The following is a 16,943-nucleotide window of genomic DNA, read 5'->3' as shown; positions in this document are numbered from 1 at the left end:
CCACAATGGGTGATTGGGCAGTGCCCACCGTGGGCAGCTCCCAGTATTTGAGGCCACCAGGGAGCAGAGGAGGAAAGGGGGTGGGGCGGGGCCAGCCCCTAGTGTGCCTCTCAGTCAGCACCCCTCTTGGCCTCAGCCCCACTGTTGCCACGGGGATGAGTACCACACGGACAGCAGCCGGGGCTCCGACCTCTCGGACATCATGGAGGAGGACGAGGAGGAGCTGTGCTCGGAAATGCAGCTGGAGGATGGGGTACGGAGGCGGCCCAGCGGGACGTCCCACAACGCCCTCAAGGTCAGTGGCCGGGGTGCAGGCCAGCCCCAAGTGGCTCCGTCTCGGTCCCTGTCCTGCTCAGGCTGCCCAGAGGGGCTTCTTCCTCTAGCCAGAGGCCCGCTGACTTGGATTCGCTTTTCTCTCACAACTGAATTGGTCTAAAGGTCTGGGTGGAGTAGTTTGGGGGAACTCACTGGTAGCTCCCGGGGCACTGGCACCGGACCAGGAATGGGAAGGAACAGAGCACAGGCGGCTGTATGCCCCGGCTTGTGTGCCAGTACAGGAGGGTGGGACCAGGTGGGACAGCAGAGCAAGGTGGGGGGTGAAGTCCACTGAAGGTGCACACAGGGGCAGGCCAAGTGGGACCAGCACCCTCTTCTGCCACGGCCTGACTCTCTGTGGGCTGGCATGGACATTCCTCAGGGACAGAGGACGGAGCAGGCATTTCGGATGGTGGACAGAGCGTTGTCCTATGCCCACTGTCCCCCAGTGCCACAGATGGATGAACTCCGTCAACTCAGCAAAGCCCTCTTGTCTGGGCGGCACCATCCTCAGACCCCAACCCCTCAGATCTGCAATGAGCCAGCTCTCCCGCTGGCTCTGGGACTCCCTGGAGCAGAGATCTCCACAGCCCCCAGGCTGCGCCCCCGCCGAGAGCTGCCTGGACATGTAGTGTCAAGAACGGTGGTGGAGGCCTGGTTCTTAAGCCCCCACAATGTATCTCTTCCCAGTGGGGCGTGGAGGGCGGGGAGACAGGGGCAGAGCTGCCTGATGCCCCCACCTCATCTCAGGGCTGGGAAAGCACCGAGACCGTGGGTACTCAGCCAAGCTCATCTGAGACATGTTTTGACCCTCACGAGGTTGGGCTCCCGTGCTGCCATAGCCCCCACCCCACCCCCTGGCAGGGGCAGCTGGAGTTGGCGGTGTTTCCACTGGTGTGGTTCCGCTCTCCATCCTGCCCCTCACCAGGCCGTTCCTCCTCCCGGGGCCCTCCACCGTGGTGTGAGGCAGTGCCCTGTGCACCCCTCCCTCCCCGCAGCGTCCCCTGGTGAGAGGTAGGCAGCGATGACCCTGTCCTCACTGGGCACAGGCCAGTCCAAGGTGGGCTGCTGTCAGGGGCTCCAAATGCCTGGAGCCTGACGGGAGAAGTGGGGACCCACAAAGGCCCTTCAGGGGGAGGTAGGACTGAACAGACAGCTGACACAGGGACACAGATTGCCTGAAACCACTTGGGGGCCTAGAGACACCTGAGGAGAGGGGCCTGCCAGCCAGCAGACCCCGCCCCCATGGTGGCTATGAGACCCCTCCCATCTGTTGCCAGCCAGCCAGCCTCCTGCTCCCTCCCCTCGCTGGTGGTCCCAGCACACGGTCCTCTTGGCAACCTGTTTCCCCTCCAGGACGCTTGCTTCCGGCCCCAGGCTCCTCTGACACTAATTCTGTGTTCTTTCTCCTTCCCTCGAACCCCACTTTTGCTGGGTCCCCCGCGCGGTCCGTCCCACTCTGCCTTGTCACATGCCCCCCTCATGGGGTGCCCCCAGGATAGGGCCCCTGTTGGCGTCTTCTGGGAGCAGCCCGAGTCCCCCCTGCAGCCCTCGCACAGTAAGAGGCTGTTCAGCATCCCGGAGGCGGCCGAGGAGGATGGCGAGCCGGGGCAGTTCCTGCACAAGTGGGGCGCAGGGTGCCCCCCCAGAGTTCGAGCACCCCCGCCGGCACCCCGGGGTGCCTGGCTCCCAGCCAAGCACAGGGGGCCCTACGCCGAGGACTACCCCCCTGAGGACAGGGGCTGTCGCTTCAGTCGCTGGGCCACCCGGAGCCCGGACAGCGGTCTGGACTGCGGCAGCGAGGAGGAGGAGCTGCGGTTCAGCTTCCGAACCACAGCCTCCGGGGGCGGCCCCGGGCCCTGCCCCTGCCGCCGCAGCCCCCGGCCCCTCCTGGCCCGGCGGCGGACGCTGACGCGGCAGAGCAGCGTCGAAGAGGACTTTGGGGACCAAGTGGACCCCAGCGAAGGCGGCCGGGGCGAGGGCGCCCCGCCCGGCCCGGGGAAACCCGGCCTCAGGAAGTGTGGCTGGGCCGAGTCTGCGCGTCTGGACGATTCCCGGGATGTCTGGAGGAAAAGCGTAAAAATGCCGGGCGCTAGGGCCCTCGCTCACCATGCACAACCTCCGCCCAGAGCGGCGGACAGCCCTGTGGTGTGTGAAGTAACCTTCCTCTGCTCCGCTTGCCCCCCAACCCCCGTTCTTCCATGCTTGTTTCTTTCTTCTGGTGTCCACCCCTGGGGACCCCCCTGCTGGCTTGCCCTCCCCCTCCCCCTTTGATTTAAGTCCTGTTGCTGCATAATCTCAGAACCATGCTGACGACCTCTTTGCTTTGCTTTTAGAATGATAATTTTTTCTACAGAATCAATGATGACATGGCTGCTTATAATTAAAGGACAACTGAATCTAAATTTTAATTAAGGGTTAGCTGAACTATGATTATCCAAGGGGTTGTCAATAGATCGATTTATTATTTGCTCTTTTCAAAAATGGCCCTTGATGGCTGGAGCCTGCTCGAGGAGCCAACAGAGGCTGTGGCTCTTGTCCTGAGGGAGGGAGCTCTGCAGGAATGACTTAAGGACTCCCCTTTTGCATGTGGTTTCTCTGGTGGTTGGGTCTGTGTCCTACGCACCCCCACCCCCATTCCTTTGCTGCCTTCAAAGTCATCACTAGGAATTTCCCACCCGCAGCCTTTGGAGGTGGCTCTGGGCATGTGGCCAGGGCTCCTGAGCTGGTGTGAGGCAGGATTCACCTCGTGCCATCTCCTGTCAGCACACGCTATCGGCCAGGCCCAGCTTCTCCCTGAAAGCCTGAGCCGTTAAGCCTGTGCCCACAAGAGGGTGCCACCTATGACGAGTGCTCACTGGGCCCCTGGCCATGGTCGGGAAGGTAATAACCCTACCACCCAGTCCCCCTCCCCCAGGTCATTCTCCATGCCTGTGGGCTCCGGTAAGAGTTGGATTCTGTCGAATTGTAGCCTTTTGTCTAGAGGCAGGCTTAAACTGAAAAGGAGAACATTCAAGGTAGCCTCAGCAAGCAGCGGGTGCCTGCAGATGGGCGAAGCCGCTGCCCTGACAGTTAAGCTGGTGGCCCAGCAGACAGCTCTGCGCCTGCATCCTTTAGCCTTGTGTGTGCGCGCGCGCGCAGCGGTTCTCCAAAGGACGTGTGGACGCAGCAGCCCCCCTCCTTTTGTGGCTGTCGGAGGACAGGGTCCCTGCAGACTAGGTAAGGGCTACCTGTCGGGCAAGTGAAGAGCCGCATTGGAGGTGTGACTGCTGCTTCCAAAGCACCACCACCAAAGTGCCCTCCTGCCCCCCACCTCCCCACAGGTTTACTTTCTGCCTCTCCTGATGGTGTCAGCAGCGACTGTGTAGAAAACGGGGTGCTTGGGCAAACAGCCTTTTTAATTTCTATTTGCAGGTCATTCAGCTAACCTTTCAGTTAAAACCTAAGTTTAGTTGCCTTTAGAGCTTCTGCTTCGGCCTTGAGCTGGTTTTGCTTACTCCCCAGCTCCAGGTTGGGCCATGACCTCTGACTGTTGTCTTTGTCTTTAGGTTTTGGGGAACCTGGTGTTGACTGGACGGCCTGAGCACACAGATCACATGGGCTCAAGGTTTCCTCACGGCAGTGCTGGCCCACCGCGGTCCCTCAGCGGTTAGTAGACCCAACCGAGTTCTCTTCCCCTCGCAGGGCTGCCTCATCTCTGGAGCCATCGCATGTCCACCAAGTACCGAGAACTTCTCGTTACTGATGGCCCCTAAAGATAGACCTGTTCCTCAGTACGTTAGGAGGAGCCCTGGTGGTGCAGTGGTTATGCCGTGGGCTGCTGGCTTCAAGGTTGGTGGTTCAAATTCATCAGCTCCTCAGCAAGAGAAAGCTGAGGCAGGCACTCTGCTCTCAAAAAGATGGCTCGCAAGGCCTGTAGGGTGCCGAGTTGGAATTGATTGGACCCCAGCGGGCTTGGTAAGCATCTGTGGGCGTGCTGGCTTCTGATGTTGGCTCCTTCCTGCTAGCTTACTTATCAGAGCGGCAGCAGGGCCCAGGACACGTGTCTGTGCCCTTGACATGCTGCCTGTGGGTCTAAAAGCCACAAACCCTGAATATGTGTGGTCCCCAAAGTGTGTGCTCTTCACCCCCAGCTTCTCTTCTCCGAATCCAGTGAGCCAGGTCCAATCAATTGTGAAGGCCAGGTCAGATGCGTTTCTAGCCATCCCTGGAATGGAGCCACGTGGTCAGCACCAGCATGACTGCTGGGTCCCACTTCAGCATCAGGTTTTGGTTGGGTGGGGGTGGGGGACAGCTCCCAAGGGCCAGTCTGCATCAGTGTACTGACAGGCATCCTCCCAACTCTTGTCCCCCCATCTCCCCAACGTGTTCTTTCTTGTGGTTTCAGTTTGGGGATCTTTAAAAGGATCACTGGTGGTTTCTTGTGGGCGGTTTAATGGCTCTTGAAAACAGGTATTTTGGGTAAGCTGAAAAATGGTATCGCCTGCCATCAAGTTTGGAGGGACTAACGTCACCCACTGCAGGATTACCAGCTGCGCCCCCCCCCTTAAGTGACCACACAGCTTAAATCCCACACCCCCACCCCCGTTGAATTGGCTGCAGTTGACACTAGTTGGCGTCTTCAAGGTGTGGCTGGCTGCTGAGGGCCCTTGGGTCACAGTGCGGAGAATGCTGGAGAAGCTAAGACGTCCCGGCAACCTGTTGACGGACTTTTATATTAGCAGAAATGGGTGGTCGCTGACACGCACCAAAGAACAAACACCCCAGTATTGTGACGCAGACTCTGCCTTGCATTGATTCTGACTCTGTGACCTGCCCCTGCCACACCAAGGGGGCTTCCCGGGCTGCACATCTCTCTCAGAGTCGCTGGTTGGATGTGAGCCGCTGACCTTTCCCCATTACCACCAGGTCACCAAGAGTCCAAGTTTAAATAGGAACAACTCCCTGTGTCTTACACTCATCTAAGCGGGGACCTTTATTTACTGAGGACAACAGCCAGTTCCCCCCCCTCCCCCCAACTTTAGCTGCTCAGAGGCATCTTTAGAAGCAGACTCTGCCAGGAAGTCCTGCACCCATGGGCTTGGGGCGTCCTGTCACCACTGGGTGGTCTAGCAAAGTGTGCAGCTTGGGTGCCTGTGGGTGTTGAGACTCCTAGGGGACCTGGCAGGGAACCCAGCAGTGGACGCTGTGGAAGACCCGAATCCGGTGTGCCCCATGTGGACATAGTAGGAGACCGTGCCCGCAGTGGGGGAGAGGCAGCAGCCAAGGGCAGCCTAGGCTCACTGGTTGTGCTTCCTCTCAGATGACTACGGGGGGCCCAACCGCCTGTCCCCCGACTTCTATGAGGAGTCAGAGACAGACCCTGGTGCCGAGGAGCTCCCAGCACGTATCTTCGTGGCCCTGTTTGACTACGACCCACTCACCATGTCCCCGAACCCTGACGCTGCTGAGGAGGAGCTCCCCTTTAAAGAAGGGCAGATAATCAAGGTGAGGGTTGGGGGGTGGGGTGGGGGTGGGGCTGGGCAAAGCAGGTTAGTGCAGATGGCAGAGACCCCTCAGCTCACCTGTAGCCATGGCTCCCGAACGGTCTGAGGAGAGGGCCTGTACATGATCGGCACTTTTAGGAAGACCCTGTGCTCTGGTGGCATGGTAGGCTAAGTACTACCTGGGAAGTTGGCAATGCCCGTCCACCAGTCAGTGCTCACAACTTACACCGGAGGCCTTATCCCGGGTCTGACCTCTCTCACCCACTCCCCTGCCTCCCCTCCACACCAACTGTTGTCTGCTGGTGAAGGAGGGGGCTTGCCATGGTAACAAGAGGCTTCCTGGTAATTCCAGAGAGTCCTGATACCTCCTCTGGGAAAGTGGCTGCCCAGTGTCCCCCTAACAGGACTGTGGCCCTGATCCAGGCAGCGCCGCACTGTGTCAGTGGAGAGCGCTGCCTCCCAGGGTGGCGTGGAAATGCCCACCCATCAGCGGGAAGCCCAGAGGTGCTGCTTGGCCTGGAGGCACCCATCCAGGTGAGAGCCAGCGCACGGCAGGGCCAGGGTGACGCTGTGCCCCACGGTGCTAGGTCTATGGCGATAAGGACGCAGACGGGTTCTATCGCGGAGAGACCTGTGCCCGGCTCGGCCTCATTCCTTGTAACATGGTCTCCGAGATCCAAGCCGACGGCGAGGAGATGATGGGCCAGCTTCTCAGACAGGGCTTCCTCCCGCTCAACACCCCAGTGGAGAAGACAGGTGAGTGGAACGCCCTGCTCAGCTCCATGTGGGCCTGGGCACTGCTGCTGCCTTGCGTGCCTCCTGGGCCCCCACAGACACACAGATGCATCACGTCTGCCAGGTCTAGATTTGCACATTGTCCTACCGAGGTAGATCCGTGGGGACGAGGCCTCCTGTTCTTCGGGGGAATCCTCTTCACCCTTTCATCTGTAGCTGCTGAACCCCCACTCAGCTTCAACCAGCCTGCCTGCAGTAGCCAGCAGCACCCTTTCCCTGTGACCTCTAGTCCCACGGGGTATGGAATTGGGAAACGCACTCAGTAGGACAAACCTCGTTCCCTACACAGCTGGTGAGAAAAATACCAGTTTTCTATCATTCATGAGGGGAGCTGTGAGATTATGAAAAGGGAAATTCCTGATGATTAACGTTCCTGGCAGTAATCCCGAGTGTGGCTGGGGTTAAATGTTAACTGTCTGAAGCCATACTCGGGATTACACTGCAACCTGACTTCCTCGTTCGTTCCATTCCGTTCTCTGCGTGCAGTGTCACCGCATAAGGTCGGAACTGGTCGGGAAATTCAAAACTGCTAGTCTAAAAGAGATACACACACAGTGATACAGTGTAACCTGTGAGGATTACATTGCATCAAAGCAAATCACCTTAGATTTGTCCCTAGATCAGTCTCCAGTGCCCTGCCAGCCCTTTTCCTGTCATTTGGGAAAAATTTTGCCTGGAAATTTTTTGTCCATGGCATCAAAAAAGTGTCACTTTAGCACAAAAGGAGTTGTAGACCAGATAAATGACAGCGACAGTGACTTCGAATTACTCGCAGAATTGAGCGATAGCGGTTCCTGGGGATATTCATCATCTGACACTGACGCTGATCAGATAAGTGAGGACAGTGACATTCCGCACCTGAGCTCAGCGATGTGCCAACCTGATGCTCTCTTGTCTGCGGTTCGGATCAGGCAGCCCCCCGGGATGCCCGTTGACTGGAGCACCTGGCGTGAAAGCAGACGGTGACCACACCCCCGTGCCATACCTACAATTATTTCTGACCGATGAGGTCATTCAAAAAATTGTTATGGAGACAGCGGTACCAAGAGCAACAATCCGCTACTCTGCAGAAAGTGGGACCAGTGACCAAAGGTGACATTTGGAAACTTCTGGGCCAAATCATACTTGAGGGAGTAGTATTGGACCACCAGTAAACCACTTGCAACTCCGTTTTTGGGCACCATCACGTCAGAATACAGATTTTCCCTGATTATGAAATTTTTTTCACTTCACAAACAATGAAGAATTTGATGAAACTACTGATCCTGCACCAAAACGAAAGAAAATTTGGGAAGTATCTCAAATGATTGTAAGGAATTTCCAGCAGACCTTTGTGCCAGAAAGAGACATCAGCATAGATGGAAGTCGGAGAGGTCAGCTGGATACAGTACATCGCATCAAAAAGAGCATGATTTGGCATAAAATCCTATAGGCTCTGAATTGTCAACTGGCGACATTTGGAATCTGGTCATATGCACTGGGAAAGGCACAAAGTTCAATCCAAAGTACCGCGACGATGGAGTGGCAACATCTTCTGTTCTAACACTCATTGAGCCATTGCCAAATCAGGGCTATTGTTTCACAACTGACAACTTTCATACATAAAAAACAAAACGGATGCCTATGGAACCGTCAGGGCTCACTAGGGTGACCTGCCAGCAATGTTTGCAAGAAGCAGCTAAAAACTGGAGAATTGGTTGCCTGGCAGAAAGGCAAGACGACGGCACAGCGATGGCGTGACAAGAAGATGTGTGCCTGATGAGTACAGTTCACAGCACCGCAACGGTCATGGCACGCACGCTAAGTCATGAAGCCACAAGCGGGGATGGACTACAATGAAACCAGGGGAGGTGTCGACAGAGCTGACCAAGCACTCACATTCTGCCCGGCAATGCGGAAACAGCCAAAGAAACACGACAAGAAGACCTTCAGGTATCTTCTTGAGCAATGCTTGTGGAATGCCTACATTTTGCACAGAGCAAAGAGTGACAAGCCTTTGGTCCATTCTGACTTCCTTTGGAAAGTTGCTGAATGGATCTTTGTGAACCACCACCACCACACCATCAATGGCTCTGAATAGACCTGGACGTCGCGCTGTTGACGTGGTCAGCCCAGAACGCTTGACTGGTCGTCACTTCATGGACTATATCCCACCAACCGAAAAAAAGTCAGCACCTACAAGGATGTGTGTGGTTTGTTGCTCAAAGCGAGATGGCAATGGAAAGAGAATTCACTGGTCAGCTCCTGCCGTCAGCTCCATTCTGGACCGTGTCAGGCAGAGAGCAGACTGTTTGAAAGAGGCTTGAATAACGTGATCAGTCAAGTTAACACCTAGGTGTTTGTTGTATATGGATAGTGTACGACACCAAGAAACAAACAGGAGGGAGGAGTGGGAATACTAAGAATATTCGCTTGTTCTTAGGTTGGCACAGCAGCTGTGTCAATGGTCTCTATCTCCTTGAGAACCTTCCTTGTTTTTGCTGCCCCTCCACTTTACCACGCACGATGTCTTTTCGCTGGCTGGACAGGTCTCTCCTGACAGCAGGTCCAGAGTCTGTGAGATGAAGTCCCACCATCCTGGCCTCTAAAGAACATTCTGACTGTACTTCTTCCAAGACCAGACACCCTGGTTATTTTGGCAGTCCATGGTATTTTCAGTATTCTCTGCCAACACTGTGGTTCACGTAATGCCAAAAACCTAGTAGCATTAACAAATCAAACGGCAGGCAGAAGAAGAGAAACCGGATAAAATTAAAATATCTACAAAAATGGTAGACCTTAATCCAACCGTCTATATAAATAAACCCTAACTGACTTCACCAGCCAACCACGTACACAAATGTTGTCCTAACACATGGAGAGAGCAATATGCCCAGTTCCACGCTCGTACAAGAAACCAGGCAAAGACCGAGACCCCGACAGCGAGCAGAGGAACTACTGCCCTGCTCAGAAGAAAGCTGCTTGCCATGCCACACAGCCGGCAGAGGCTTCCGAGCAGACAGTGTGCTCCGGGATGAAGCGTATAGCAGGTCACGAAATGGACATGTAACCCAAGTGTTTCCGTACCAAGTATGAGTTTCAAAATACATGCGGAAAAAAACGGTGGGAAAGAGTAACCTAAGTCCTAACTAGGTTTGGATGATTTGGGGGTACACCTCTTGGTACCCCCAAATCCAAGCATACAGCAAACCCAGGCAGATACCTAAGGCCAACAACACTCCAACTACCACTATCCAGCAGCTTGGTCTGCTTGAATCAAAGGACAAAGAAATTCACTCACCTGCCAGTGACACCCCCACCAACTGAAGCCGTGCCCTGGGCTGCTGTACAACACACCCCGACGACCAAAGTGAATCCAGCTATTGTAGGAGATTTCCCTGGTGCGGGGGGTGGGGGACCTACAGCACACAGAGCACAAACCAGTGAGCCGGAAACCAGCAGAACAATGATTTTATACAGACAGCAAAAGGGGAATAAGGAACCATCACAGGTAACTCAGTGTCCATGAACACGGCAACCTAACTAAAAGGGAGCAATTCTTTTGTGTGGTGGGAGAGTCTCCCACTGTAGAGTAAACCCAGGCAGGAGTGCCACCAGGGGAAAAATGGGTGACGGCTCCCTTCTTCCTCCTGTTTCCACACAGAGAGAAACAGAAGGAGCAGCAGGCGGCATTCAGCACCGACTCGGAGAATGGTGGCTCTGTATGACTATGACCCCCGAGAGAGCTCGCCCAACGTCGATGTCGAGGTACTGGTTACCTGGGACGTAAAGCCACACCCTCCACCTTCACCAACATTGCTGCTCCAGCCCACCGCCCTAAGCCCCTGACTTATAAACCTCCTCATCCTCCCTCTTCCCGTATCCACACAGGCAAGAGTGAAGGGGGACACGTGGGAGGGGACACGAGCATCGAATGACAGACCCCCACTGCGAGGACAGAGGGGGTGCCAGTCTCTTCATGGTGGCACAGAAGTGTCCTCCGGGGAGAGGACGGCTGTTCCCGCATATAGAGCCGTGTACAGCTTGGTGTTATAAAGCCTGGAGACAATGTGTCTCCAGAGATGGAAGGTTAGGTTTTCACCTTGTGGAGTGAGCTCCCATCACGACCGTTGTTATCTGACGGGCCGCAAGCTCAGGGCTGGTACACAAGCGTCGGTGTACTCAAAAGTGTCTACACGTGGCTGATTCCTGTCTGAGGTCTGGGGGCTCTTATATGTCAGCTTTGCTGTCCTTTCCACGTTTAGACTGGAGTGGGTGTGTGTGTGTGGGTGTGTTCGTGTTCTAGGGGTGGCAGGGACTGTTATTCCCCCAGGGCAGAGGGTCTCAGAGCTACAGTTCTCGCTCAGTGGCTGCCTACTGACGTAGGGGTTCTCACGCTACAGATATGTCCGTAACCAGGGGTGGATTCTGCCCTCAGCAGGGTTGGCGCAGGCTGACGTGTGCTTACTATTTTCAGTCAACAGTCTCACCTGGGCTTCAGTACAGATGGGGATCCCACTGCCTCTATCGCGGTAGCAGAGGATGGTGGTAACCTCCTTCCCATTAAGAATCGAGACTCTGCAGCACTGTTGGTCGTGGGTGGGTGTGCTCTTAAGCGAGGTTGAGCGGACAAGCAGAGCCCTTCCGCCGACAAGAGAATGCCAGTGATAGGGGGACAACAGTACTCACTCTGTGTTCCGTTTCCATAGGCAGAACTCACGTTTTGTACAGGAGACATTATTACCGTGTTTGGTGAAATCGATGAAGATGGATTTTATTATGTAAGTGTTCTCTAGTCTGCCTCCCACTTGTGCACACCTGGAAGAGGAGGGTCCTGCCTGCTGCAGCGACCCCCTCGCTCTCGACAGTGCTGTCACAGGAGCCCTGACCAGTGCACCTGCTCACACCACACATGCTTCTACGGCTCTCTCTCCCACAATAGTATCGGGAGGAGCCCTGACCAGTGCACGTGCTCACATGGCGTCCACAGTGTTTCCCCAGGGAGACGTGGAGCACAGGGACAGCTTGTCCAGGTGTCCTCGGGCAGAGGCTGGTGGTCATGCCCGGTCCACCCTCACTGGGAAAAGGCTGGGGGGTGGGAATCGCCTGTAGCACATCCGAGTCCTCCTATCTCAGTCCTCCCTCCAGGATGGGTTGGGTCGCGCCAAACGTGGCAACTTTTTAACAGTTCCTGTGGGAAGCTTCTAAGGTGGGTCATGGCATGTCATAGCATCACCCACCTGAACCCCTGCTCATGGGGCTGCACTGTGACTCCCACGATCGCCAAGAGTCTGGGCAACCCTGGGGCCCCCAGTTAAAGCAAGACAAGCGTTTCTCGGAAAATAAGAGTTCTTCTGCCTCCTCCCTCCCTGTATTTTTAGGGGGAGCTTAATGGGCACAAAGGCCTTGTACCTTCAAACTTCCTGGAAGAAGTGCCTGATGACGTAGAAGTGTACCTTTCTGACGCACCGTCCCACTACTCACAGGACGCCCAGATGCGGTCCAAGGCAAAAAGGGTAAGCAGATGCGCCCAGCCCTGTCCATTTCCTTTGCACCCTGCCACCTCCCGTCATGGACTCTTGCATCAGTGATTCCTATACTGTGGGCTGGCCTGGAGGGCCCCCATTCCCGACCTCACAAACATGACCCTGTGCTGTCCTCCCTCCGTGTCACTCACGAGTGTGGGGTGGCTGTTCTCTGGGGCAGCGATGGCTGCAGCCCCGTTAGGGTCAGAGGACCACTCGAGCATACTGAGATTTTAGACTACATTCACGTGTAGTGTCTCATTTTTATTTTATCTCATCACGGCAAGTTTTTCCCTACCACATTTTTATATCTATATATTTTTATTTCTTTGCTCATCTGCTTGGAAACAGAAGAAGAGTGTTCATTTCACACCTTAAATCAGGCAATGTAGCCTTCACGTAAGTGAGCAACTGAAGATACCTATAAAGATACCAACCTAGGCTCCCTTAAACGGACTAATGCGTAGACTTAAGGCTTCACTGTGGGCTTTAAAAACAGCAACAAAGAAATATGTCTCAAAAAAACATTGGACCTAAAGTATCAGGCTATCTCTTGGTCTCAGTTGTACAGCAACTGGATGTGCAGTGAAACTAATCGTCTTGACTAATCATTTCCTACTTGCATTACTTATATTATGAAAGACCAACATTGGGAACATATTTCTTAGCAAGCAAACTGTTTGTTTACACAGAGCAGTGTTAACATTAACTACAGCTGCATATTGCATTGCTAGCCACTCTCGGAAAAAGCACAACTTGACAACTTTGTTTACTCTAGGGACTTTCATCTTATGGGGGCTAAAAGCAAAACCCGTAAGGTCACGCAGGTGAACAGTGAGTAACAGGTGGTCTAGAGTTGAACTACCGGCACTCAGCTCTCGTGTGAAGTGGGGGGTGAGGGGGGCACTTAATCTGAGTGCCGGTAGTTCAATTCTAGATCACCCCTCACTTCACATGAGAGCTAACGCTCCTCCCACAGACACGCGCACACGCACAGACACGTTTGGTGAAGACCGCTGTGCTGGTGTACCAATGCAATACCCAGTTTCACGAGACGTGCAGCTGCACGACGGCATTAGACGGAGCAGCTGGTATCTTCAGGTGTGCTTTGGGATGCTTGACAAGGTGTTTTCCATGAGACCTAGACCTTGATTTTACATCCAAGCAAGCTGGAAGCCCTGGGTTTCGCTCTTTGCCTGCAGAAGGTGGGCACTGCAGTGAGCTGGGGTGTGTGTGTGGGGCCTCTGTAGGTGAGGACGGTAGGCTCAAGGGCACCGACACAGAAGTAAGAATACAGGAAGCAAACTTCGGCAATGGGCACAGCCCGTTGTTGAAGTATGCGGAAATACGTATTTGGACATCACGAAATTGAGGGAGGGAGGGTCTTTCAGCTTGCTTTGATTGCAAATTAAGGTTCATTTTAGTTTTTTTTTTTTTCTTTCAACCGGTGTGCCATCTCCAATATTTTTCTGTAACTAATCCAGGAATGCATTAAACAATATCAGGATTTTATATGACCGAGTAATTTCAGATACAACAAAATTCTGGTCAAGAATTTTTGCTTCTAAAATTACTCTCAACCCAATTTGCTCTATGCTTCTCTTTTGGATTTTGGTCTTAATTGACAAAGCAAATTACTACCGAGTGTGGTTCTGCCAAAGCAGGGCCTCCCCTGCCCCTGAAACATCAACTGTCTCTGGCTGAAGCCTGCCCTCCTGGCTCTCTGTGGCGAGGGGATTCGCTTCCGTGGCATACTAGACACATTGAAAGAAGAAATGACGAACCCCCCCCCCAAAAAAAACAAAAACAACAACCAACAACAACCCAACAACCTTTCCCTCGGGTGGGGGGAGTTGAGCTGGGTGCTGTGGCCAAGGGGGATTGGTGTTGGGGGCATGGGCACAGGCGCTCAGTAAACTGTACCACTGTACCACTAGGTTCCTCCTGAGGGGTCAGGGACAGCAAGGAGCGCTCCATCCCCCACAGCCCATCTCCATTCGGGGTCACCTACGTCATCTGTGGGTTCTGGTAGTCCTGGGAGAGGCAGGGAAATGTCCTCGAAAAAGAAAAAGGGGCTGCTTTCCAAAGGCAAGAAGCTGCTGAAAAGGCTTGGTGCAGTGAAATGACCGTGGGCTCTCCTCTGGACGACTCCCCGATCGATGTGATTTTCTTTAATTCCAAACTAGGGCTTTCATGACTCGAGTCCTTCCTAAAAACCATCTTCTCCCCGCCACCAGTAGAGATAGCACTTTGCACACCTACCATCCGCTTTAAACCAACTGCAAGAGCCAGGAGGAGCCTGGGGCGGGAGGTGGGCGGGGTGGCTGGCTCTCTGTAGCTCCCTCCCTCCCTGTCGCCTGTCTGTGTGCATTGGTCATCTGCCCTTCAAGGAATGATTTTCCACCTTCTCCCTCCTTCAAAATGCTTGCCTCATAGTGCATAACTCCCAGTTAACTCTGGTCTTGAAATTCCAAGTTTAATCCGCCTTCATGTCCTGCCTTATAAAATGCACAATGATTTGTACTGTCAAATAAACAATTCCGTGTCTACGTGTATGTGGTGTGCGCTCAGTGGTCTCCACCCTGACACAGTGCTTTGCAATCAAGCTGCACAGGCTACACAATTTACAGACACCGGTTTGAGTCTTTACAGAGCCAGCCAGGGCAGACAGACACACACACACACACACACACACTTATTCATTCCTCCAGCCATTCGGAGGAGGGGTAGATACCAGTATTTGCCCCTGCCGGGCGCTGACAGCCCTCACTGCGCTCAGTGTTACATTCTGTGGCATGTAGATTTCCCTAACGTTCACTCTGTCAAAATGCCATGCAGTTAGTCAGTGAGGGCCAGCACACGCGCACTCGTGCTATGCCACACAGCCCATAAGCCACACCCCAAACAGTCTGTTCAAGGTCATTCTATCCAACCCTCCTCTCATCGGCATTTGAACAAAAGACTGACAAAGTTGCTGGCAGATGTCTTTGGTGGTTTATATTCTGTAATTCTTGTAAATTGTTTTTACTCTTTATACATATTTTCAGACTGCCTTTCTTTTGTAATTTATGGAAGGTTTATAAATGAGTGATCCAAGCTTTCCCCATATTGTAAATTGTAATAAAACAGTATGTGTTACATTTATTAAAAGAAAACGATTCACATACTTTGTGGGCGTGTGCATGTGTACAGTGTCAAATATTTTATAGCAATAAAAAATCATTTTGTACAATGTCGCACTCGCTCGCTCTCTCTCCCGCCCCATACATGCAAGAAAAACTAAGCCGTTCCAGGAAAGATACGATTACAACAAATGATGCTGACCTGTTCTGCAAGTCCTGACGGGAACGCTGACAGTCTTGCTGTAGCTGTCACCCCCTCAGGGGCAGTGAGCGTGGGGCCCCACGTTGCTGTGCACAAGAAACACGTGTGAAGACATAATTTTGCTGGAATTCAAATGATGCAGACAGATAAAGGGTAAAACCATCTCAATATACTTGGGTTCCTGAGAGATTCTCAAATCTTTTTCTGTTTTACTCACGTTTATTTCTATTTTACCTCTTAATCTGTACTGATTTCCTGATCTAGGTGGTATTTTTCCTTTAAATTGACCATTTCCCATGCCTGTACCCAGACAAGTGAAGAAACATCTCCAGTCACAGTATGATTGCAATTTTACATCTCCAGGGGTGAACCTAACCGCTAGGCTCACATAATGCAAATTGTTCAGTACAAAACGCAGGATATTTGCCTTCTGACTCGATGCCTCCCTGCCTCCCCACCTCTTACTTGCTGCTTGATTCCATAGCACAGGGAGCAATTCCCTGTGGACGCACCCACACCTGATCCTCATACTGACATCACTTTGTGCTGGTCACGAGATGCATCACTAGGACATAAACTCTCAACTCCAACAGCGCTGTCACACCGAGTCTAAACGGAATGACACAGTGGCTTCATCCCTCGGCGCAGGTCTGAGGCTGGCACAGGACTTGGGTGTGTTGGGTTCCGTTGTGCACAGGGGGATCATTGTGGGTCAGAGTCGACTTGGTGGCACCTAACAACCAGCAGACCAAATGTGTCTTGACTTACTCTCACAGCTGGCCAGTCGTTTCATGGGTCCTGGCGCTTTGAAGACACAGGCGGTCTAGACACAGTCTAGTGACGGCAGGCAGACTACTGGCACAGGGTCCTCAGGGCAGCGTGAGCAAGGCCAGCCTGTAGGCTCCACGGGCAGAGGGCAGGAACCACTCTCACCACTCGGAATTTTCACCATCCAAGCCTGTCACCATGAGGCACTCGTGGTGACAAAAGCCAACACATGCAGCAACGGGTGAACAATTTTCTCCCAACACTGCTCAAATCGACTAAGTCCAGAAATGAGACCAGAAAAGTGACGCCTTCTGTCTGTAATACAAGGGTATGAATCTGAACAACTGCATGGACGCTTAGTACAAGCTAGGTGCTAGCTAAGCTGGGCTCAAGAATACTTTTCAAAAAGACAATACTGGGCACTATTAAAAAATATCTAGGGTTTGGATTTGGTTCCTGACAGTATGGTCAACAACTCTCTTACTGGTTACTTACTATTAGGGGCTCTGCTTTTGAGTCAGTTCCCAATCCCAGGGCCCGTTAAAGAGAACGAACGCCTCCCGGCCCGCGCCATCCTCACCGCTGTCTGTCGCAGCCCTTGTGGCCGTCCATCTCCATGACGGTCATCTCCTTTGCTGGCCCTCCAACTGCACCTTTATTTGTAAATTATGGTCCAAGCTTCCACACTTGTGTCTTCAAAAAGGATTAACTTGGAAACTGCAAAAACACCTTTTGCAAAAAACGGTGTCAA

The 16,943-nt window shown here is 53.3% G+C and overlaps 1 protein-coding gene across 4 annotated transcripts in view; it reads left to right on the top strand.

Annotated features, from left to right (window-relative positions):
• Positions 1 to 15,264, top strand: part of RIMBP2 (RIMS binding protein 2) — a 96,398-nt gene extending 81,134 nt beyond the window's left edge. The window contains exons 14-22 of one of the 4 annotated variants that reach the window (XM_045296822.1): positions 137 to 295; positions 1,813 to 2,463; positions 3,864 to 3,963; positions 5,618 to 5,802; positions 6,389 to 6,557; positions 10,240 to 10,343; positions 11,285 to 11,356; positions 11,957 to 12,091; positions 14,038 to 15,264. In XM_045296822.1, the coding sequence (XP_045152757.1) occupies positions 137 to 295; positions 1,813 to 2,463; positions 3,864 to 3,963; positions 5,618 to 5,802; positions 6,389 to 6,557; positions 10,240 to 10,343; positions 11,285 to 11,356; positions 11,957 to 12,091; positions 14,038 to 14,226 (1,764 nt within the window). In that variant the 3' untranslated portion in view covers positions 14,227 to 15,264. Of the gene's footprint in view, positions 1 to 136; positions 296 to 1,812; positions 2,464 to 3,863; positions 3,964 to 5,617; positions 5,803 to 6,388; positions 6,558 to 10,239; positions 10,344 to 11,284; positions 11,357 to 11,956; positions 12,092 to 12,451 lie in introns of all 4 variants that reach the window. The other 3 variants (XM_030887439.2, XM_045296821.1, XM_045296824.1) reach the window with 3 other exon arrangements.
• The last annotated feature ends 1,679 nt before the right edge of the window (positions 15,265 to 16,943 follow it).

The sequence above is a fragment of the Echinops telfairi genome, unplaced genomic scaffold (genome assembly GCF_000313985.2).
Source record: "Echinops telfairi isolate 266 unplaced genomic scaffold, ASM31398v2 ScPeMD7_7412;HRSCAF=8450, whole genome shotgun sequence".
Taxonomy (NCBI): domain Eukaryota; kingdom Metazoa; phylum Chordata; class Mammalia; order Afrosoricida; family Tenrecidae; genus Echinops; species Echinops telfairi.
The sequence above is the reverse complement of the archived record's forward strand: the minus strand, read 5'-3'. Positions and strand labels throughout refer to the sequence as shown.